The following is an 18,247-nucleotide window of genomic DNA, read 5'->3' on the forward strand; positions in this document are numbered from 1 at the left end:
AGTCTTTGTACATATTTGTTAAAAAAAATCCATTATCTACTTTCAACTCATATTGACCAAAAGGTGTTAAAGCATTAGCCATATAATCTATGAAGAGATTTGACATGGTACCCATTGATATTTTTCAAAGAGGAAGTACTAAAGGGTGGGCAAGAGTTAAGGTGAAGAAGCATAAGTGTATTTCAATGATCAAAACATTCATTTGTTGAGCCACATCATGAATAGACCATGCCCCCTAGAACACCCGTGTCAAGGTTTTGTTCTTCAACGTTGGAGGTCGGAGGTTCAATTCCAGCTTATAAAAGAAAAAAGAACACCCATGTCGAGGTTTTGTTCTTCAGCCTTGAGGTCAGAGGTTCAATCACACCTTACCTATAAAAAAAAATAATTATGTCAAGGTGTTTTCTTCAACCTCGAGGTCCCAAGTTCAATCCTAGTTTAGCTATAAAAAGAAAAAGAAAAAAGGAATACCCGTATAAAATGAAATAAATACCTGGATTTTCAAACTGGCCCCAGCTCACACAAGATTGAATAAATACCCTTGTAATGGAACATGCTTACCAAGCCAGGGCGGTCCATATCCCCCCACCACCAATGGGTAGGGGTGTGAAAATCCATTGTTGTGGAGGACCAGTTTGAATCTATCATTTTCTTCAAACAATTACAGTTGCGACGAAAAATTCTGATAAATATGAGATTTCAAATTGTGAAATTTTGTGTTTCATATTGTGATACTATAACATAAACACAAGATTTCATCATCGACAGCTTCAAAACTTCCGAGTATTCTTAACCATGATAGAAAGTCTTCATTGGGTTTGTAACTAAAACAAACGCAATTGTCATATCAAAATTATCACTCCCAAAACCTGGATGAAGGATTGTCCTCGTCTAAAGAAACTGGACGGGAAGAGTTGGTGAAGTCCCTAAAGTAAAAAAGGCCTGGTTCTGCACCACAACTACTAGTAACTATTCGATACCCATTCACTGCCATAGCTGACAAGCCAATGGCAGATTCCAATTCCTCCGGAATGCAGCAGGTCAAAGAATTGGCTAACGTACCGGTATCAGTTTCCCAAATCTTGACATACAAATCCTTTGGTCCACCAGTGACGATTTTGTACAGATCCATGTGCAAGTGAGTTACATGACCTATGTGACCATCCAAATCAGCCACAGGTTCTGGTTTCTCTTGGTTCTTTCTAATATCCCATAGCATCGCTCTGCAGAATAAAAACAATATTCTTTGATCATATAATACCAAATGTTGGGGCCTATTATTAACATGTGTGAGGAGGAATTGCAACTATCTTTACTGCTTAGACAGAAACATCTGGAAACCAAACTCTGTTGTGAGGGTTGGCAGAAAGCCTGAAAAAGATGAAAACCTTCAAGCAGATACCAATAGATTAAAGAAATTATTGTTGATAATGGAGTGGTGTTTCTGACTCATACATGATTCTGATAGCTTAAAATCCCTAATACATGAGGCATATTTATAGGCAATTGAAATAAAAATCCATGGAAAATAAAAGCCCTAAAACTAAAAACATGGAAATAAAATCCTAGAAACTAAATAACATGGAAATAAATCCTAATGGGCCAATATGCCTCTTATTGGGCCTACTATCTGCATCATGGAGACATGCGTGAGGGTGGTTTTGGTCATGTTGCACACACACTTATATGCTGAGTAAATGACTGAGTTATGAATCTAAAGGATATATTATTCAGGAAATATGTCTAGTTTTGCAGTTCCTACATAATGAAATTTTTTAAAGCAATTACTATGCGGAGCTAACTTTCACATTATCCTGTTGAATTTTGTTATAGGTTTATTTTTATTGCATGTGCATTTAAATTAGGATACATCTTAGATAGTGGCAAACTTGTGAAAGATATGGTGATAAGGTTCGGGGGATAAGCACCAAAAACCTATGGATTTCATTTTCTTGTTTTTCTTCTTCTTCATCTTCTACTTCTCTCTTCCCCTTGGCTCGAGTTCTTTCTCTAAGCATCCTCTGTCCATTCTTTTTTATTTGAACATGGAATTCAACTCAACTCAAATCAACTAAGCCTTTGTCCCAAACTAGTTGGGGTCGGCTAATGAATCCTTTAGAAAATTTTCATGAAGAAGGTGAAAGGATCTACCCGGCTCAAATTGACTAAGTCTAATCTTGACACTAGTTGGGTTCGTCTACATGGACCATTTTAAAAATGAAGACATCCGTAAAAAGGTGGGGGTGGCACCAATTGAGGAGAAGTTGAGACAACACTGCTTATGATGGTTTGCGCATATCCAACGTCGGCCTTTGGATGCTCCAATGAGAAGAAGTGACTCGTGCCAAGTAGATGGAGTAAAAAGAGGCAGGGGCAGACCAAAAACAGCTTGGGTAGAAACAGTGAGGCCAAACAAATGAACGGTTTGGATCATCCGATGAAGTGGGCAATTTTAATATTTGAAAAATACTGGACTTCACGTGCACATACCATATAAAATATCTAATTTTGTGTTTCTTGTTTCACAGAGGTCCTCTCACTGGGCCACTACTTCTGAAGGCTCTAACCACATGAAATGTGAGGCATCTATATTTTCCCCATTTGACAAGTTTGTTCTAACATAATCCTTGTTGATGGTTCTTTGTCTACTACATTTGATAGAGGTCCACATTTTCCTACCTCTTCCCATTCGCCGTCTTCAGTTCTACATATCCCTAAGTTTCATTTTAGCTTGTTATCAGTAAGTATACTAAGTCCCATGTGTTTAGTAACAACTAACACTATTATTTTCTGTATTTTTCAGCATCTAAAGACACAGGACAATTGCCGACCCAAACTAGTTTGGGACAAAGGCTTAGTTGAGTTGAGTTGTAAAGACAGAGGACAATTAGAGTTGGACAGAACTCAGATGGACTTTACAATCTGGATCATGGACTTTATGATGTTGCTCTACATTCGATTTCCTCTCGGATGGACTTTATTACCAGGATCATGGTTATGATGCTGCTCTACATTCGGCTTCCTCCCAACTTATCAACCACTGTCGGATCAGTCATCCATCTCCGAGTAGTTTGAAATCTTTAGTTCCTTCTTCACATTCAACATATAGTTTAGAACTTAAGAGTGTGAGGCATGTAATTTAGGCAAGAATCATAGTCCCATTTAATTCTAGAAATAATAGAAGACTCATTTCCTTTTTGTGTAGTTCATACTAATATTTGGAGTCCAAGCAGAATAAAGCCATTTTTTGAATATAAATACATTTTAATCTTTGTTGATGATTTTTCAATAATGATATTAGTTATATTTGGTGAAAGAAAGGGTTGGAATCTTTTCCATATTTAAATTGTTCCATAAGGAAATTCATATCCAATTTGGTCTAATTTGAGTACTTTGTTCTGATAATGTTGAGTACTTGACGTACATGGAGAATTCATGTACTTGCTGGATCAAGTGCAGAAGCTGGGTACAAGGCGATGAATCATATTACTTGTGAGTTAATCTGGATTACAAATCTTACATTTTAGATGGTTTAAGATCGATGAACAAATAAAGATGTATTGCGACAACTAGGCGGCAATCCATACAACAAGCAATTGAGTTTATCATAAGATGAGTAAAAATATTGAGGTTGATAATCACTTTATTCGAGAAAAGATCTCTGAACAGTTAGATTTCTGCTACGTACCAATGATCAACTAGCATATATCTTCACCAAAGTACTTGGTCGTGAGAAATTTCGTACTATTTGTTCCAAATTAGGCATGAGGTATCCCTGCTCTAGTTTGAACTAACAATACTCCAAATCTGAACTAAAATCACAAGATCTGATGTTCTCTGTTTTTCAAAGATAAATAAAAACAGGTTGCACCTTCAAATTGCCATCAAAGTAGGGAATGAACACCACAAATCCTCAATAAAACTTTAGGAGAGGCCAAGCCTCTCCATGGCCACATAGTTGCTAACGTCAACCTGGGATATGGTTCGCCTTCTCTGATACAAAGTTGAAACCAACAGTGGGTATGACCATAGAGAAAGAAGAAAAAGGAGAAGAAAGGAAGTAAGGAAAAGATAAAGGAAGAGATAAAGGAAGAGAGAATACAAGATAGGAGAGAAGATTATTGAGCAACACCAATTGGGGAAGCTTCTATTCATGACTTTTATTTCTTTAATTTCTATTTCTTTAAGTCGTTGCCATGATCATGAACAAAATCGCCCTATAGTGCTACAGTACAGTAGAACATAGAAACTGTTGAATAAAGTTATGTATGTGTGCACCCTTCTAGGGGCAGTTATGTCATTCTCTTTGTATACACACACACACACACACACACATATATATATATATAGATATATATATATATATATATATATATAGATATATATATATATATTAATACATAGGGTGTGTGAGGGGATATCTCTCTCATTCATTCGTTCTCCCAAACTCTCTTCTCCTCTCTTCTCTCTCATATCTTCATCTCTAATGTAGTCATTAGTAGTAACATGTACCTAATACTAACCCTAAATCTACAGATCCTAATCCAACCTAACCCTAATCCTAGCAGTTGCCGCAACCCCCTAACCCTAACCCCAACCTGTTTGTACCCTAACCCTAATCCTAGCAGTTGCCGCAATAATTGCCGCAGCCCTCTCTTATTGTTTCTACCCTCGCCGCAACCCTATAACTCAAACCCTAACACCACTTTCTTCCTACAGACCTTGCTGCAACCATCCCTTGCTGTCCCTACCATTGCCGCAGCCCCATTATCCAAACCCTAACATTACTTTTCTCCACAGACCTTGCCGCAATCATCCTTTGCTGTCCCTTTGCAGCCCCTAAACTTCCGTTACCACGATTCCATCTCTTACCATTCTCTTTGTGGATGTTTTTCATCTTGTAGTTGGTTCCGGATAGTTGTTTAGTGTTCTTTTTACGATAATAATGTTTGCTCATGGTGTTGGTGCTTCTTTATATCCCGGAGCCGTATGTTTGATTGTGATATAGCCTCGGTGGATACTATTTCTTGGTGGTTTGTTTGTTATTTGATGGAGCTCAGATGTTGGTGATTTCTGTGGTTGATTTAGTATTGATTGGTGGTATTTTCTTTTGTCGTTTGTGGGTGGTAGTGATTGTTGGTCATCAACGTACACTAATGGTTGTTATTTGTATAGTGATGACTATGATTGGTTGATGTTTGTGCTGGTGGATCTATGTGATCCTATTCGGGTTATTGTGGTTGGTATTGGTAGTGATTTGATGTGCCTCGTAGTTCTCTGGTTGATGTGATTCTTGGTTGGGAGTATCGTTTTGTGCGTGGTACTTGGCAGCCATTGTTGTTTGTCAGTGCTATTGCCGCGGACTCAAAGATCTGTGACATTGTGATTCATTGTGGTCATTCGAAATGGTTGTGCCTTCCACGTCGTCTACAGTCTCTGGTTAGTTTCCTGTAACTTCTAGACGTCCATCAAACTTGATGGATCAAACTATCCTGCATGGAGTCGATTTGTTCAGCTTGATCTCTGTGGGCAAGGCAAGTTGAGTTTCATTACATCAGATCCACTAAATCCTAAGGAATCCTCCTACGACAAGTGGAGTCAGGATGATGCTCTTCTTCAGTCATAATAGTCAGAGTATGGAGCCCAAGATTGCTAGTCATATGTTGTTTCTGAATACTTGTCATGCAGTTTGGTTACGTGCAGAGACTCTCTATTTGGGGACTAACAATCTCACTCGGATCTGTGATGTTTACACTGATTTCTTCAGTGTGAAGTGGGGAGAGAGATCTGTTTCTGAGTACTATTCTGACTTTGTTGGTCTATGTGAGCAGCTAGACGTCTATCATCCTCCATCTACCGATCTTGTCGTTTTAGCCAAGCAGAAAAATGAGCTACGTGTTACTCGGTTTTTGGATGGACTAGGCCGTGAGTTTTTGCCTATTCGTTAGCAGATCTTAGGTCTTGGTACTTTACCCGACATGGACGAGGTCTTCTCCCGTGTTCAGCGAGCGTTGCGGGTGGATGCTCATCGTGATTCTATTGGTGAGCAGTCTGTCCTGACTGTTCAGTCTGAGCACAGTAAAGGATCACGGGATCGGGGTCGCAGAGGTATTGGTCGTGGTTTTGGCTGTGATCCGAGGGGAGGTCGTAGCACTGGTGGTCGTGGAGCCCGTTATTGTTCCCATTGTGATATGGAGGGTCATACTGTTGATTTCTGTTATGATTTACATCCAGAGTTGCGACCCTCTCGAGCTGCACATCATGTTTCAGGGACTACCTCAACGATTGTTCCTACTGATTCTTCTGACACCTTAGTGGTCTCTCGCACTGAATACGAGGCTCTTCTACGACTACAAGACAAAGGGAAACAACCAACTGCTACTCTGGCGAAGGTAGCAACCCATCCTTGCTCTCTCAGTCATTCCAGCTCATGGCTCATTGACTCTGGAGCCTCTCATCACATGAATGGTAATAGTAGCCTACTTAGCCCCTTTAAGCCTAATTCTTCTTCCACACTGGTTACTTTAGCTAATGGGGCAAAGTGCCTGCCCTATTTCTGATACAGGGGACACATCTGTCGGTTCTCATTTATCGCTTTCGTCTGTTTTATGTGTTCCTAGTTTCCCCCGTAATCTTCTTTCTGTTAGCCAACTTACTCGCCGTCTTAACTGTTCGGTGACGTTACTTCTTTCCATCTTATTGTTCTTTTCAGGATCTAGCAACTGGGAGGAGGATTGGTTATGGTCATGAAGTGGATGGAGTCTACTACCTTGACGGTGATACAACACCTACTGCGCTGAGTACTTTGGTTTATTCATACATGTGGCAATGCCGTCTTGGTCACCCTCCAGCTGATTGTATATAGTATTCTTCAGTTGTGTCTGATGACTTAGTCAGTTTCAGTGTGAGTCTTGTCAGTATGGAAAACACCATCGTGTTTCCTACAAGTCACGTTCAGTTAGTCGTGTCCTACATCCGTTTGAGCTGGTTTACGTGTGGGGTCCATGTAAGACTCCACTATTTGGAGGTCGATATTTCGTTATTTTTGTGGATGATTATTCAAGGATGACCTGGTTATATGTAATAAAAGATCGTTCTGAAGTTTTGAATATATTTCGCTCATTTTAAGCTGAAATATCTAATCAGTATTCTTGTTCTATTAAATGCTTACGCACAGATAATGCACATGAATATTTCTCTGTTTCCAATGGTTTTCAGGATTTTATATCAAGTCGTGGTATTATTCATCAATCATCGTGTGCCCATACCTCTCAGCAAAATGGTGTTGCGGAGAGAAAAATTCGATATCTTGTGGACATAGCCAGGACTTTCTGTATCAGATGCATGTTCCTAAATCATATTGGGCTGAAGCCACTCTAACAGCCTGTTTTTTGGCGAACCGTCTTCCATCCTCTGTTCTTGATAATAGGTCACCTTTCTCTGTCTTGCATCCCTCTGGGAATCCATTCCCTTACTTCCCAGAGTGTTTGGTCGCACGTGTTTTGTTCACGATCTTACTCCTGATTAGATAAATTAGACCCTAGAGCGATTAAATGTGTTTTTCTAGGCTATTCTCGCACTCAAAAGGGCTACAGATGTTATAGTCCCAGCTTCGTTGTGCTTTTGTGTCTACTAATGTTTCATTCTTTGAGGATAAGCCCTATTTTAATGGACCTACTTCTACCCAGGTTCCGCTGCCATTACTCAGTACCGATTTCATCACCTATCGATCAACCCAAACCTTTGCAGGTTTATTCTCATCGTTGTCAACAACCTACATGTAAAGATGCCACTTCATGCCCTCCAGCCCCCTCACAGCTAACTGGACAGCCCACTGCTCCTCAGGTAAGTGATTCCCCTGGTGAAGCCCCGATTGCATCTCGTACGCGATCTCGTAAAACTCATCATCCTATCTCTGATGTAATTTCTTATGCTCGTGTGTCACCCTCTTACAGTTCATTTTTGTCATCTACGTCTTCAGTCTCTATTCCTCACTCTATTGTCGAGGCTTTGGCTAATCCAGGTTGGCGAGCAGCTATGGATGCGGAGATGGGTGCTATGAAAGAGAATCATACATGGCAATTGGTCCATCTTCCACCAGGGGCTCAGGTGGTTGGCTGTAAGTGCGTATTCACAGTGAAATATCTACCAGATGGGACATTAGAAAGGCTGAAGGCTCGATTGGTTGCAAAGGGGTATACACAGACATATGACATTGATTACACGGACACATTCTCTCCAGTGGCCAAGATTCCCTCTATCAAAGGTCTGATGTAGTCAACATGTCGTGGCCTCTTTACCAGTTAGAAGTCAAGAATGCCTTCTTGCATGGTGATCTGCAAGAAGAGGTGTATATGGAGCAACCTCCTGGGTTCGTTGGTCTGGGGGAGATGAAAAATGTTGTCTGCAAGTTAGAAAAGGTAATATATGGTCTTAAGCAATCCCCTCGTGCTTGGTTTGGAAGATTTAGTGAGGCAGTGATACGATTTATAATGAAACAGTGTGCAGTAGACCACTCAGTGTCTAGCTCTCAGGGCAAAGATGGGAGGATCTTCCTGAATGTTTATGTTGACGATATCATAATTATAGGGAGTGACATTGTAGATATATAAAGGCTGAAGCACTTTCTTCTGAAGGAATTTTGCACCAAGGATCATGGTCTCTGAGATACTTTCTAGGGATAGAGATGTCATATTCATGTGGAGGGCTATCTCTATCACAAAGAAAGTATGCACTGGATATATTGGAGGAGACTGGTCCTCTGGGAGCAAAGCCTGTTGATACTCCCATGGACCCAAACACCAAGCTTTCACCTGATCAAGGGGAGTTACTGGAGGATCCAGCCAGATACAGACGTTTAGTTGGGAGGTTGATTTACCTCACTGTTACACGTCCGGATATCGCTTATGCAGTGGTCGTGGTTAGTCAGTATTGAGTGCTCCACAGACATCTCATTGGTCGGCAGTTATTCAAATAGTGAAATATCTGAAGAAAGCTCCGGGTAAATGACTTCTCTTCAAAAAACATAATCACATGGGGATTGAGGGATATTTAGATGCAGATTGGGCAGGATCTCCTGCAGACAGGAGGTCTACAAATGGCTACTATACTTTTGTTGGAGGTAACTTAGTGTCGTGGAAAAGCAAGAAACAAGAAGTTGTATCAAGGTCAAGTGCAGAAGCTGAGAACAGAGCTATAGCCTATACCGGTTGTGAGTTGATCTGGTTGAGGTCATTCATGTCAGAGATTGGGCTGCCCTACTCATCCTCTGCGTCTCTTTACTGTGACAACAAGTCCGCCATCCATATAACCATGAATCCATTCTTTCATGAGCGGACAAAACATATAGAGGTTGATTGTCACTTTATTTTTCATCGAATTCAAAAAGGGGAGATATGCACTGTGTTTACAAGATCGAATGATCAAATAGCAAACATGTTTACAAAACCATTGAGTAGAGCTCGATTGAGCGATTTATGTAACAAGCTGGGAATGTATGATATACATGCTCCAGCTTGAGGGTGAGTGTTGAATAAAGTTATGTATGTGCGCACCCTTCTAGGGGCAGTTATGTCATTCTCTCTGTATATATATAGGGTGTGTGAGGGGATATCTCATTCATTCGTTCTCCTAAACTCTCTTCTCCTCTCTTCTCTCTCATATCTTCATCTCTAATGTAGTCATCAGTAGTAACAGAAACATTCAAATTAACATTTACATTTTCATGGAAATTTGAAGGATAAAATTTATCAATGAACGGAAACCAAATATTGTTCATTTTTAAAAAGTGCAGAAATTGACGGTACCACGTTATATTTCAGGCACAAGGTTTTGTCTAACATTTTTCAGGCACAAGGTTTTGTCTAACTGTATGACATTTACATTTCCGTGGAAATTTGAAGGACAATGTGGAGTCTGTGTACATTAGTAGGTTGGGAGGGGGGAGGAGATTGAGACTGCATGGATATGGAGTATTGACGAGTTATTCTCCGTCAGGTCATTTGTTAGAATTTTCGACCTGTAAGTTGCTCCATCTTACATTGAACCACATGCCCGAATAAGATCCTCATAATCGATCATCTATGCAATATAAACTGAGTAATCATCAACAGGTGTAGTACATGCAGTGGGTCAGAGGAGACTGTTGATTGCCTATCCATTCATTGCAACTTTTCCAGGATGATGCGATTCAACAGCCTTAGATTCAGTTGTTTTATATTGGACATGTGCTTTTTTTTCCTTCTATGTAGGAGTTTCTTTGGATTTAGTGACATTTATTTAGCCTAGATGTGGGGATGTCCACATCAACCTATAACACTATGATTTGTTGACACGGACATGAGTGTCGCGTGTCGACAAGGACACGGAGTGTTGGACACGACAAACCCCAAAACTTTAGAAACGGGGACACGGCTAAAATAGAAAGTATATGTAATGATATGGATTCATCTGTCCAGTTTCAACATGGATACGAGTTGTCTAAAAGAAGTAAACACAATATTCAATCAGAAAACAGAATGTCACACTTGACACAGTACAAAAATATGTCCACACATCCACATTAAGTCTAACCCTTCTAGCAGTACAATTAAAAGTGTCCAAAGGAGTGTCAACACGTGTGGACACGCGTGTCGTGTCGGACACGGCAGGACACGTGTGCCGGCAATAAGTTTGAAGTGTCGGCTAAATCATAGCTATAACACCACTAAACATTACCCACGACCCATTACCTAAGCCCAAACATAGCACTAACACAAGTGACAAGAAGAAAGAAAATAAGAACTTACTATTTTTAGTAGAATTGTTGGTGGAGGATGACCTGGAATGTGTGGTGGTAGAAGGGGATTCCCTCAATGTAATTTGTTGGCTTAGTGGTGCTCATGTCCCACCTTGAAGATTTGCCGAGCTTTTTGACAAGATAAATGATAGCGTGGGGAGAACCAATATCTCCTTCCGTCATGTTAGGAGATCGGCCAACGGGGTGGCGGATAAGTTGACCAAGGATGGGGTGCTTTTGTCGTCTTTTCAACTTTTTGATTTCTTACCCCCTTGATTTTCTTGGTTTTTAATTTGTATTTCTAAGGATGGGGTTCTTTTGTCGTCTTTTCAACCTTTTGATTTCTTACCCCCTTGATTTTCTTGGTTTTTAATTTGTATTTCTTTCCTTTTTCCTGCTTTTGTATTTGACCATCTCAGTCTTTCATTTGAATGAAATCTTTACCATTCAAAAAAAAACGTAAGCTCAAGATTTTATTTTTACTAAATATGAAAATGGGTAAAACACCCTTCAACCGTCCTTATAAAAGCCAAAGGGGAAGAGATCTAGAGATTGTTTTGATGATAAGAAGAAAGCTCAAAGATCTCTCAACCACAGGGTATTCTCCCCCTTCTCTTCTCTCCCTCACCCTTCCCGGTTAGGTTCATAAAGTGCTCCCCCTTCTACGCCCTATCTTTTCTTTTCTCTTGATCTTGAGCTCTTTATTGATATAAATCTCTTTTCTTGATCATGATCTCTCATTTTGATCTTGAACATGATCCTTCGTTTGATCTCTTTCTTGTTCTTGATTCACTATTCTTCTCTCTTTATCTTGGCCCAGATCGGCCATTCTTTACCTCTCTAGCTTCTTCTCTTTCCTCTCTCGGACACATCTTGCAAAGACGATCAAGGTACAAAGCCCGGCACGCCACTCCTAGGTACGCATGCAATCATCTCTATCTTTGCAACCCATCCTATAAACACTTTCCCTTCGAAACCTTTCCCATCACCTTTACAACCCTAACACTTGTCACTTGATCACCTACCCAAATCTATCCATCAGCCATTACTCTCATACCTCGTTAATATTTTTTGGGCCATAGTTATTTTTTATAGATCTAATTTATATGACAAATTTGACTTAAATATGATTTTATTCAATAGTTTGGGGTAATCTTTTGGGATTATTGTATTGAACGTGTATGGGATGAACTCAATTTTTTTTTATGATTGAGCTCTAAAGCTTAGAATTTCTTTAAAAACCTAAGCTGAGTTTTGATTATTATGTTATGTTTATGCTGATTTGAGAATGCATGTTGCTGATTTTATTGAATCAGAACTCATTTTATGCTCCCAAATTGCCAAAAAGTCATCTGTGAACCTTAAATTTGCACCAATATTGAAAATCTTGGAAAAAATTTGAGAAGACACCACTACTCATATCTCTAGCTATATCTCTTTCTTCTCTTTGAGGCTACCTACATCCAGACGACCAAACCAAGGCCATATAAGTACAAATTTTTCCTTTATTCTTATATTCATTACAACTTACCAGTATTTCTCCTTTGAGCCTACCCTCATTCTCCCTTAACCTTATACCATACACATATCCCTACCCTTATTCATTTACCCTTTCTAGATTTCCTTGGGAATATTTTATAGATATGATTTGTTGATTTCTGGTCAGACCTGATTAAACATCAGATTATTAGTGACTAGTGAGATGATGGAACTCTCATGACTTGATTTCTGTAGGCAGAACAATTTAGAATCTTTAGAATCTTTGTGATAACCTAATTGTCTTTTGATTACTAATTGCTGTTTATTCTATCATGAGAATGAACGGTGCAAATTTCCATAAATCAGCCTTCAAACCCTAGGTTTGCACTAATTTGGTATCAAAGTTGTGTTTTCACAAAATTGGAATTAGAGATCAAATTTGTATCAGAGCATAGGATTGCATTAAATTGGTATCAAAGCCTAGATTTGCATTAAATTGGTATTGGAGCCTAGGTTTGAAACACAAGATCTTCAAGGGGACCATGAGAGGAATTAGCGGTACCTGGTACACGATCTTCTCCTTGGTAGTTCGTTGGGCAGCAGTTCTTTCCGAATTTAGTGCCATCTGTGTTGACTGTTTGATCCAGCTTAGGGTATGTAGGACACCTGGTGGTAGTGTGAATTGGGCTTTTTCTGGCCTCTAGGTGTGGGTAACTCCAATGAAGCAGAGATTTGGGCTTTTTCATCTAGAATACATCCTATGTACCCTTACCTCAATTTCCTTGTGATCGAGGGAGATTCATCAATGTCATCCGGTAGGTGAGTGATGGCAAAGGTTTTCCGTTGCATTTGCAGATGTTTTCAAGTAGCTAATTGACTTAGTGGATGATTGGCATAAAACTGTATTTAAACATGTTCTTCGCTCAGCCAACGACAAGGCAGACTCTGGCTCAGAGTAAGTGGAGAGAGATGAGTTTACATTATCAGCTACTCCCTTGTATTTTGCTCTTTTTATGGCGACCCTTAACCATCTCAGTCGAGGTACATCGTTTGCGTCTTTTTAAATAAAATTTCACCCATTAAAAAATTCATTCACGTTCAAACAAAATTTTACCCTTATCATTCACGTTCAAACTTCAATCAATCTTTCATCCAAACTCAAATTGTTTAAAAAAAATTAAGACAGATTACTTGGACCAACCATTTCTACACAATTTTTTCCAGAATATTATGAAAATAAAAACATAAAACCTAGAGAATTCTATTTATTCAAACACTCCTTAAATGAGGGTGAATAAAACACTTTCACGTGATGGAAAGAAAAATATCTTGTGATAGTAGTGGAAATCTGGAAAAAGTCACTGATAATAAAACAAAAAACTAGGACTTTGGGATACTCGATGCCACATGGAATTGAAAACTTTCAAAATAGCTAAATTAGAAGGCAGATGGTAAATTACATGGGTAAAATCTTTTATACATGATATATGTAAAAAACCTATATTTAAAACGCTTATACTAAGAATGACTCCGACCATTTGATGTGTGCCGCGGTACTTACCCGTCATTCCAACGGAGCGAGAAATATGAAAAGTGTTCTATCTAAAAAAAGGGTAGGTTGTGTTCCCCGGCAACTCTCACCCGTGCAAGCATCAGAACATGCATTCTCGCAATCTACAGAGTCCTTATGGCTTGCTCTTGAAAAATAATAATCAAACCAAGCAACCTTCTTGGCAGCAAAGGAAAGGCGCGCAGTAGGGATTGCACTCGCTGCATGTGAAGAGAGGATGAATCGGGATCCTGATGCATATATATATATATATATATATATATATATATATATATAAATGGTCCGATGGGAACAAGAACTTCCAGGAACATTTGGAACATTTTGTTTCTGAACAGCAGCACCGTTTTCAAGTAGTCTTCGATCGATTACGTATTAATCAATATTCAATTTATTGGTTAATCTTTATAACTTATAAGTACTAAGAATTATGGCATTAATTATTTAAACAAATTGCATTAAAAATGATAATACCAAAATTTACCATTAAGAAGAGAAAAGGAATTGATTATTTTTTTGAAAGAAGACGAAATTTCATTAATATTCTAAAAATTACATTGGGGAGCTGGAGTCCCTCCTGCCAATATATAGTAATAGAAAAAGCTGGCCAGAACATTCCCTGAGCCAGAAAGTCGAACCGAAACAACAGTAAAAGGAATTGATTCCTACTGCCATTCAAGAAAAAAAAAAGAGGACTTGATTCTTACTTCTCATCTCCACCTGTGCAAATTAAGGATTTGGAGGCCAGTATCTCAAAAGAGTATAGTTTAGGCAGGTGAATAGCTGCAGTAGAGACTTTCTGCATTGTTCTCAAGTCAATTGCAGTAACTGAAGATCCAGCAGCAACATAGCATAGTGTTTCATGACATTTCATAGCGACAGGTGCACCATGAACACACGCCATTCCCACACAGCATGAAGAACGAGAACTAGATGATGCATTTACGTCCCAAACCCTTACCTATTGGGAAAATTGTTCATCAGAAAGTAAAACTAGTGTTCTGACTACAAAATTATTACAGCCATGTGATTTAGATCTAATCAACTCTTGACCAAATGTTATTCTAAAAGCAATGACTCTGTTAGTGAAATGTATTGATCCTTATTTCAAGCAAGGTTGAACTGAGTTAGTCCTTGGGACACATACAATAGTATAACTTTCAATGGAACCACATTTTCTCACATTCCAAAAAGCATAATTACCCCATTTTTGCAAAAAATTGGGATTGCAAAACATTCTGGAGTCCTAAGGGCCAAGAATGCATCCCCTTTGTGATAATAACCAACCAGCCACTCTTTCAGCATCCAAGAGGTTTGTTAAGATGTCTAATCATATACCGTGTTAAAGGGAAGTTGCTTGGTTAAAAGTTGAATAGTGCCGGACTTCCCTTTCCTAACAATTGAAGGATAATGTATTACAAGATGTAGTTCCCTTTTATTCTTTTTTGAATGATTATAAGAGATAGTTCCTATGTTAGTTAAATTGGATTCTATCAGTGGTTATTATTGACTTAAAAGCTACTAAATCGTGGATACTTCTAGAGAATGTCAAGGACTTCCAATAATACAGCCAAATCATAGTTTAAAAAATGACGGCAGTTCCATACTCATAAATGTTCTAAAGCTGATACACAGACAAGTGTGGAGCAATGCTACAAAAGAGTATCACTGTAGGGTATTTGTAATAAGGTCACTTTGCAGAAGATTTCCCTCAAACTGATGCTATTAGACTGGGAACAATTAGCTAAAAAGAAATATGTGGTGAATCTCATCATTGTAGACACCCCATTTTGTCAAGAACGGACTAATGATAGGTTGCTGCGATGATGAATCCTATGATGAGTCCCGAAGCTTCTCTAGGTCTTTCCCTCGATGTCTCTCTCAATACTTTTTCTAAGGCTTTCAAGAACACAAAGACACCCAAACAACCCAGACACCCAATACCCAAGACAACCGACAGCCAAACCTACATCCAGAACCATCCGAGTTCACCAAAACCTTCCAAAAAGAGCCTTGAATAGGTCAAACAGAGATCCAAAGGATAAAGCCCGATAGCTCGGCACTCACTTTTTACAACAAACACAACATCTCGAAGATCCAATCACCAAAACTCGGCAAAAGCTCCACCGGAAGCCATTTCTGGGAACCGGAACCACCTTTCAGTCATCAGAAACCACTTTTTAGGAACCGGAAACCCCTTTTGACTACCAGGAACAACCTTCATAGAGCCAGAAGCCACCTGTCAAATAACCCCCAAACCAGAACCAGCAACCGGGAACCCGGAACCACATTTCGGTCACCAGAAACCACTTTTTGGGAACCGAAAACCCCCTTTGGCTACCAGGAACAACCTTCCTGGAACCAATAACCACTTGTCAAGTAATTCACAAACTAGAACGAGAAACTGAGAACCCGGGACCAACTTCCAAGGACCCGAAGCCCATTTACAGGACCTAGAAACCACTTTCGGTCACCAGAAACTACTTTCTGGGAACTAGAACCACCCTTGGTTACCAAGAAATACTCCTTAGGAACCAAATATCACATTTGGCTGCCAAAGACATTTCATTCGAAACCAAAAACCACCTGCCAGCAACTAAGAGCAATTGACCACGTTTATGTCACCAAAAACCATGAGTAACGACCAAAAGTTACTTTTTCGCTGCTCAGGACCACTTTCTGGCAACTGGAGATCAGTTTGATTCACCGAAACAACTGTTTTGGAGCTACCAAGCATTCCCGAAGCCAGAAATCCACTCCCGGAAATCCGAAACCCAAACCGGAGACATGGAACCACTTTTGGAGGTCGGGCCCACCCACCCTGCGACTTTGGAGGCTGCAACTTTGTGGAAAAAGCCTATAAAAGGAGCCTTACCCCTCCTCTCATTTCAAACCTTCTCATCCCTTTCCGATCCCATCACTCCCTCTTCCCATTTTCACTTTAGCTCTAGTTTTCACACCATCCTTTTGATATTTACACCCCCTTTAGCATTTAGCACCCCTCCATCTTTGATAACAACACCCCTTTAGCTTTAAACCCCTCCCTCTTTGATATTCACATCCCTTCCCTTTGGTTTTAGAAAACTCTAGAGAGAGAAAGTAATAGAAAGAGAGAAAAAGTTAGAAAAGCTTGTACAGATTTCCAAAAAAAAAACAGTACCCAGTTTCTGCTGAAATCTCTTCTGATATATCAACGGACGTCGGAGTTCTACCGAAATCTCTTCTAATATATCACCGGACGTCGGAGTTCTGCCGAATTTCTGAGGATTTTGAGCAGCACCAACCTATAGACTAGGTATACTTACAGCTTTCTGTACTTTCCATTAAAAACTCAATAGTGGGTAGCTACAGGGTTTGAGGATCCTCTAGTCCCAAACCCTATAGCCTAAATCCCCTCCATTTTCACAGATAGGGGTCTTTTCTTTCTCCTTATCCCACCACTCTGTCTAAGGCCCCACCATAAGTCGTGAGAGATAGAGAAGAGAGCTTTACACTCCTAAGGTGTTGGACAAACGGAAAGAGCTGAACTCTTTTTCATTTAAATTCAGTCATTTACTTTCTGCCATTTAAATTCAGTCATTTACATTCTGTTTCAACGGTATCAAAGGCAGTTATAAGATTTGGGGATCCTACTGCCCTAGGTCATATAACAGAAATCCTCTCGAAGTCGGGAAACAAGCTCATTTTCCCTCTTTTCCCAACTACTTTTTTCCTTTCTGTTTAAAATCCCAACTCAAGAATAAGCTTAACAGTAAAAAGAGTTTATAATCAATGTTGCTAAAGTTTTCCCACATCCACCAAGTCAAGTCAGGAGACCGGGTTTTTTGAGGCATAAGGGGTGCCTAACACCTTCCCCTCATGTAACTATATCCCTTATTCATATTTCTGACAAGACCGTGCCGAAAACAGAGTTAATCAGGGGCCTAGGCCCCATACTAGATAGCAACTTTGGTCATCGCGTTTCTCGTGAAATTCGGATTCTTATCCAAAATTCACTAGAAATGCAGATCATGCGTCTCAGGCCCTAACCTAGGTGGTGACTCTGAGAACCTCTCTTTTTCCGTGAGATTCAGATCTTTATCCCAAGTTCACAGGTAACGCAGACACAAACACATCTCTAACCAAAAGGGTAAAAGAGAACAATAAGCAAACAAAGAACATACCACCTGAGCATGGGGAGATACGGAGAGACGGGTCGGGTCGGGCCCCCAGACCGGGGCGGTGCGCTCCCTCCGCTATCCGGGATCCACAATCATAGATCTAGTGAAAGATCCCATCATCTTCATCGACATTTTGTACAAAGTCTAGTACCCTCAGGCAAACATACCTTATCTCTAACTAGTGTCTCTCCATTTATAATAGCTGACTGATCCTTAAATTGAAAACAGATGCCAAAGCAAGCTGGTTGTTGTTCCCACATGGTT

At 39.7% G+C, this 18,247-nt stretch overlaps 1 protein-coding gene across 1 annotated transcript in view; it reads right to left on the reverse strand.

Annotated features, from left to right (window-relative positions):
• Nucleotides 1-671: 671 nt before the first annotated feature.
• LOC143875999 (uncharacterized) overlaps nt 672-18,247 on the reverse strand; it is a 76,790-nt gene continuing 59,214 nt past the window's right edge. The window contains exons 7-8 of the mRNA XM_077377595.1: nt 14,531-14,784; nt 672-1,223 (exon numbers count right to left, since the gene is read on the reverse strand). Of these exons, the coding sequence (XP_077233710.1) occupies nt 857-1,223; nt 14,531-14,784 (621 nt within the window). The 3' untranslated portion in view covers nt 672-856. The remainder of the gene's footprint in view (nt 1,224-14,530; nt 14,785-18,247) is intronic.

Source organism: Tasmannia lanceolata, unplaced genomic scaffold (genome assembly GCF_043159265.1).
Source record: "Tasmannia lanceolata isolate RefF3 unplaced genomic scaffold, GAP_Taslan_0.1 ptg000004l, whole genome shotgun sequence".
Classification (NCBI taxonomy): Eukaryota; Viridiplantae; Streptophyta; class Magnoliopsida; order Canellales; family Winteraceae; genus Tasmannia; species Tasmannia lanceolata.